This window comes from Etheostoma cragini, chromosome 14, assembly GCF_013103735.1.
Source record: "Etheostoma cragini isolate CJK2018 chromosome 14, CSU_Ecrag_1.0, whole genome shotgun sequence".
Taxonomy (NCBI): Eukaryota; Metazoa; Chordata; class Actinopteri; order Perciformes; family Percidae; genus Etheostoma; species Etheostoma cragini.
Genome location: NC_048420.1, coordinates 3,176,942 through 3,181,446, shown reverse-complemented (window position 1 = coordinate 3,181,446; position 4,505 = coordinate 3,176,942). Strand labels below are relative to the sequence as shown.

Here is a 4,505-nt window from a genome sequence, read left to right as displayed (position 1 = left end):
GGGGGGGGGAATTCACATCTGCTGAGTGCATGGCCATCAAGACTGGACATGCTGCAATGATAGCTCAGTTCATAACGAGAAAACCCACAGATCTTTTAAAAAGGAAACTTTCTATTCGGAATCTTCTTGGCGTCCATTTTGTCGCCATCCAGCCAAAACGTAACGTTACTACTCTTTTGCCGGCTCGCAAGCCCAAACAAGTGTATGCAGCGTTCCTGTTGTTGTGTTCCTGGTCTAGCTAGATCCTGCGTGGTGTTGTAGTTTTTCTAACGTTACTAGTTGTTTCAACAGCATTATAAAAACAACAAAGAAGAAATTGACGCTGTTACAGGTTTGCGTTAACGCCGTTAATAACATGTCAGCTGACAGCACTATTTTTTTCTTTTGTGGAAAAAATATAAAAAGAGTCCAGAATTGGTGTTATTATTCCATTCTAGTATTCTAGTAAGGGTTTATTTTTCTACCTCTACTTTTAACAAAATAAATTTTGTTTCCTAGGTGACAGAGCGTCAGAATGGCGGATGGTTCAGTGATGTTCATGTAAGAACCAGTTTTCTGTTCTGGGAGCTTTGAAAGCAATGCATGACATCTTAACAATTGTACAGCCTTTGTTGTAAAAAATATATGTATGTATGTATGTATGTATGTATGTATGTATGTATGTATGCTATCAAACTTGAGCGGGAACCCCAATACAGTGGAGGTGGATGAACGTTTGTTTGTGCTGTTTAAATAAGTCAGCTTTCTTTATATAGTTTGAAATCCCACAGAATACACATATGATAACAATAACCTGGAGGATGGATACCAGAATCAGAGATTTATGGATGAGTACAGACAGGAGGCAGGAAGGGGAGAGAATAATAGACAGATGAGCTATCAGGATGGCCGATGGATTCAGTGAAGAGGAACATCACTTCAAAAAAAGAGAGAGCGAGAGACAGAGGCCTACTAATGTCAGGAAGATACCTGTCTATCCCTTTGTAGGCTATACTTTTTCCAATGTTCATCCTCACTACAGTATATTCTTGTTAAAGTGCTTCAGTACATACTGCTGTCAATATCAGCTCATTGTTCAACTCTGTTCAAAACTGTGGGATGATTAGACGTAATTTATTAATATTTTCAATCTGACCTCAAAACGTATTTACGTAGAATGGATTTAATACATAGTGGTTAGGGTTAGTGCTGTGATATTTTCCTTTCTTCTTCCTGCTTTTTAGGTATTATTTTCAGATTTGAACTGTTATGTTTTTATTTTTGGTTATTGATGTAAATCCCTCTGGATTTTTACTGGTTGTTGTAAAGGGCTATACAAAATAAATATTGATTGATTGACTTTTCTACCTTTCAGGTCAGAAGACTATCAGCAGCGTTCTATGCCTGAGCGAGTCAGCAGTGAAATCGGTAGACTAGACTACACACACCACTACCTCACACATCATAAAGCTTTGCTATGATAAGTATTCTCCATTTGTAATCCTGTCCCATATGTGTTGCAGGCTTTGTGTCCAAGAATAGACACCGGACTGTATCCTTAATCAATCCAAGTGGTGCCAAATGGAGAATAGGGGACCTGGAAGACACCATGTACAGAGGGAAATATGACGAGGTGAACGGGTGGGGAAAATTCTACCTTCCTGAGGAAGTCAGCATGCAGGTTATAGGTGTTGTGGAGGGAACCTCGTGCCCGTGTGACGAGCTCGTTCTGATGATCTGCCGTGAGGACGGACGGGTGTACGCCTACGATGGAGAGGAAGAGGAGCTGCATGTGGTGGCTTCAAATCTGGATCAGCTACATCACGCTGGAATAGAGTATCCAGCATCTAAGAGCTATTACAAAGGAGACGCCTTCAAAGATATGGTGAGAAGTTACAGTTAAGCTTGTGGGAACAAGTAGGCTTTGTGATTGTTGATGATTGATCAGCTGTGAGCACTGATGACATGATATTGTCTGTTGTGTGTAGACCGAGGAGGACTGGGCAGAGGTGAGGAAGGGCCCTGTGGGGAAGAGGCTGGACCATGAGCATCATGAGCTGGTGATGTCAAAAAAGTCTGAACTGCTGAAGAAACTCAGTTCCACCTAACACACCCCAGGTGGGTGTCTCAGTCTTTGCTGCAGGGTGGAGATTAAGGTCGCACCTAAAACCTCTCTCATTTACTGCATTTCTTTTTTCTTTAGCAATCTAATATACTGTCTAATTTCTCTCCCCATCTCTCCCTCTCTCTCTCTCTCACTTCCTGTCCCCTCTTAGGAGTCTGCTACTGATGCTTTTTGTTTTTTGTTTGCTGCCTCATATGTGCAAAATCTAGTGCCTGATCTAGTATGTCTGTTTTAATCAAAACATGCTCAGTGGTTTTCAATTTAAGCGCGATTGATGGGGAATCCTACAGACTGATGACAGGTTGAAGGTGAGTGTTGAATGTAGTGCATGCAGTGAGGGGTCAAGGTCTAAGATTTTCATTTTGAAAATGATGTGAGTTATATTATGCTACGGCCATCCCAGGCACCAGATCTCGATCCAATATTTACCATGCAATATTTAACAGACTGCTTGCAAGACAAATATTTGTTATTGTGATACATTATCTTGTGTTTCATAGTGTTTTGTTATATTATTTCCATTTGTTTGTCCAATCCTCCTCCACCATTTGTGAATATGTTAAAAATAACTTTTAATAATTCTTGATTCAGTCTCGAGTCTTTTAAAAAGACTTAAAGAAAATGCTTTTCCTTTGTTGTGTTAAAACTTTGAATGAATCTAAAGTATATATTTTCTTGCCTTTAACAATTAAAAATATGAATCATTGAACTGCAAAGTGTGTTTATTCTCTTCAGGGAGGGTGAAATGAACACACAAACACACTCTGAGGAAGGTTTTGGACTGAATTATTTGACCAACTGGAGTCCACATGGAAAAGATGCATCAGGACACCACACATAATAGCAAAACTGGGACCAACATACCATATTTTGGCACTTCACATATATTTATTTGTTTCCAAAACACAAATGTTTTTGAGAAAGCTTAAGCCACATACTGAGATTCAATCAGTAACAATGTACAGTAAAGCAGAACTCTGGGGGGTGGAAGTAGCTCAGTCCGTAGGGAGTTGGGTTGGGAACTGCAGGGTCACTGGTTCAAGTCCCTGATGGACCAAAAAGTAGGGAGTGTGGATTGGTGGCTGGAGAGATGCTATTTCACCTCCTGGGCACTGCCAGGTGCTGTTGAGCAAGGCACCGTACCCCCCCACCCACTCAGGGCGCTGGTTCAGCTGGCAGCCCACTCACTCTGACATCTCTCCATTAGTGCTTGTATGGATCCTGAGCGTGTGTGTGTGTGTGTGTGTGTGTGTAGTTCAGGACTGTTTGTAAACTAACAAAGTGTGACACAGAGTGTAAATTGTAATTTCCCCATAGGGGATCAATAAACAGATTAAAAAAAAACTCAAAGTGTCTTTCTTTGTACCCATGGTTAAATTAGGTCTCACTGCATAGGCGTGGTTTTCCATTTTTACTTTCAGTTTAGTTCAATGGCAGACATCATGTCTCCTGAACACAACAATCTTATCTAGCCCTCCGACATAATGTTCCTGTGTTTTCTCTGGCGCTCCCTCTACAGTTACATAATTACATTTTCTTCCGTCTCTGTCCAGTAGCAAAGCAATACTCTGATATTCCAGTGCAACAAACTGACCTTCAAGATAAATCTCTTACTAACTCTGTTAGTGAATCGCTCTTGGTTATATATTACATCATGGAAGCAATAAGGAGGAGTGGTATTTTGAATCAGGGGGCAGGGCCTCATTTCCTTCTTTCTGTTTTACTTTCTTGCGATCTACAATGGTGAGTAGCTGCCTTTAAGTGCATTCTTTGCCTGTATTTTATATCATTACAATTAAATTCTACATTTCATTGGCATTGTCAGTGAAAGGTGTAATTGCTGTAATATGTTGTGTTTTATTTCAAATGGCATCAGGCTGCTGCACAGCAGAGGTGAGTCAGGTGATTTCCTCAACCACAGCTTATTGCTGCATTCTGCTTTGAGTCTCTAAAACTCTCGTTTAATATTTTAGAAAGGAATTTCTGGAGCAAGAGTCATTCAGAAAGAATGCTTTTCTGATCATCGATAAAATGGTGAAGCTGAACACAGAACGTACTACCATGCCGTTAGTGGATGAGGTACAGTACAGTATTTCTGATGGGACTGTTATAACTTTTGAAATGTTCCAGTTTTGGGCACAATACATGGCGGTGTCATAGTGTGCTTAGTACACCTGATTCTTCACAGTTACTAATAACAGAAAATAACATGGTTGAATGTTTGACTTTCCAGATTCTTCACAGCATCTTCTTTCTGGGAAAGATCAACAAGCCACCATTTTCCCCAGAAGATATTCTGAGTGATGATGAGATCTTTAATGCGTTGAAGCGCCGCTACCCTCAGCCTTTTGAACTCTATTCCTCTCAACTACCCAGGCGGAGTCCATTTTCATGTGTGTTA

At 40.5% G+C, this 4,505-nt stretch overlaps 1 protein-coding gene across 1 annotated transcript in view; it reads left to right on the top strand.

Moving 5' to 3' along the window:
* The first annotated feature begins 3,602 nt into the window (after positions 1–3,602).
* LOC117956822 overlaps positions 3,603–4,505 on the top strand; it is a 2,430-nt gene continuing 1,527 nt past the window's right edge. The window contains exons 1-4 of the mRNA XM_034892098.1: positions 3,603–3,847; positions 3,981–3,997; positions 4,078–4,183; positions 4,338–4,480. Of these exons, the coding sequence (XP_034747989.1) occupies positions 3,845–3,847; positions 3,981–3,997; positions 4,078–4,183; positions 4,338–4,480 (269 nt within the window). The 5' untranslated portion in view covers positions 3,603–3,844. The remainder of the gene's footprint in view (positions 3,848–3,980; positions 3,998–4,077; positions 4,184–4,337; positions 4,481–4,505) is intronic.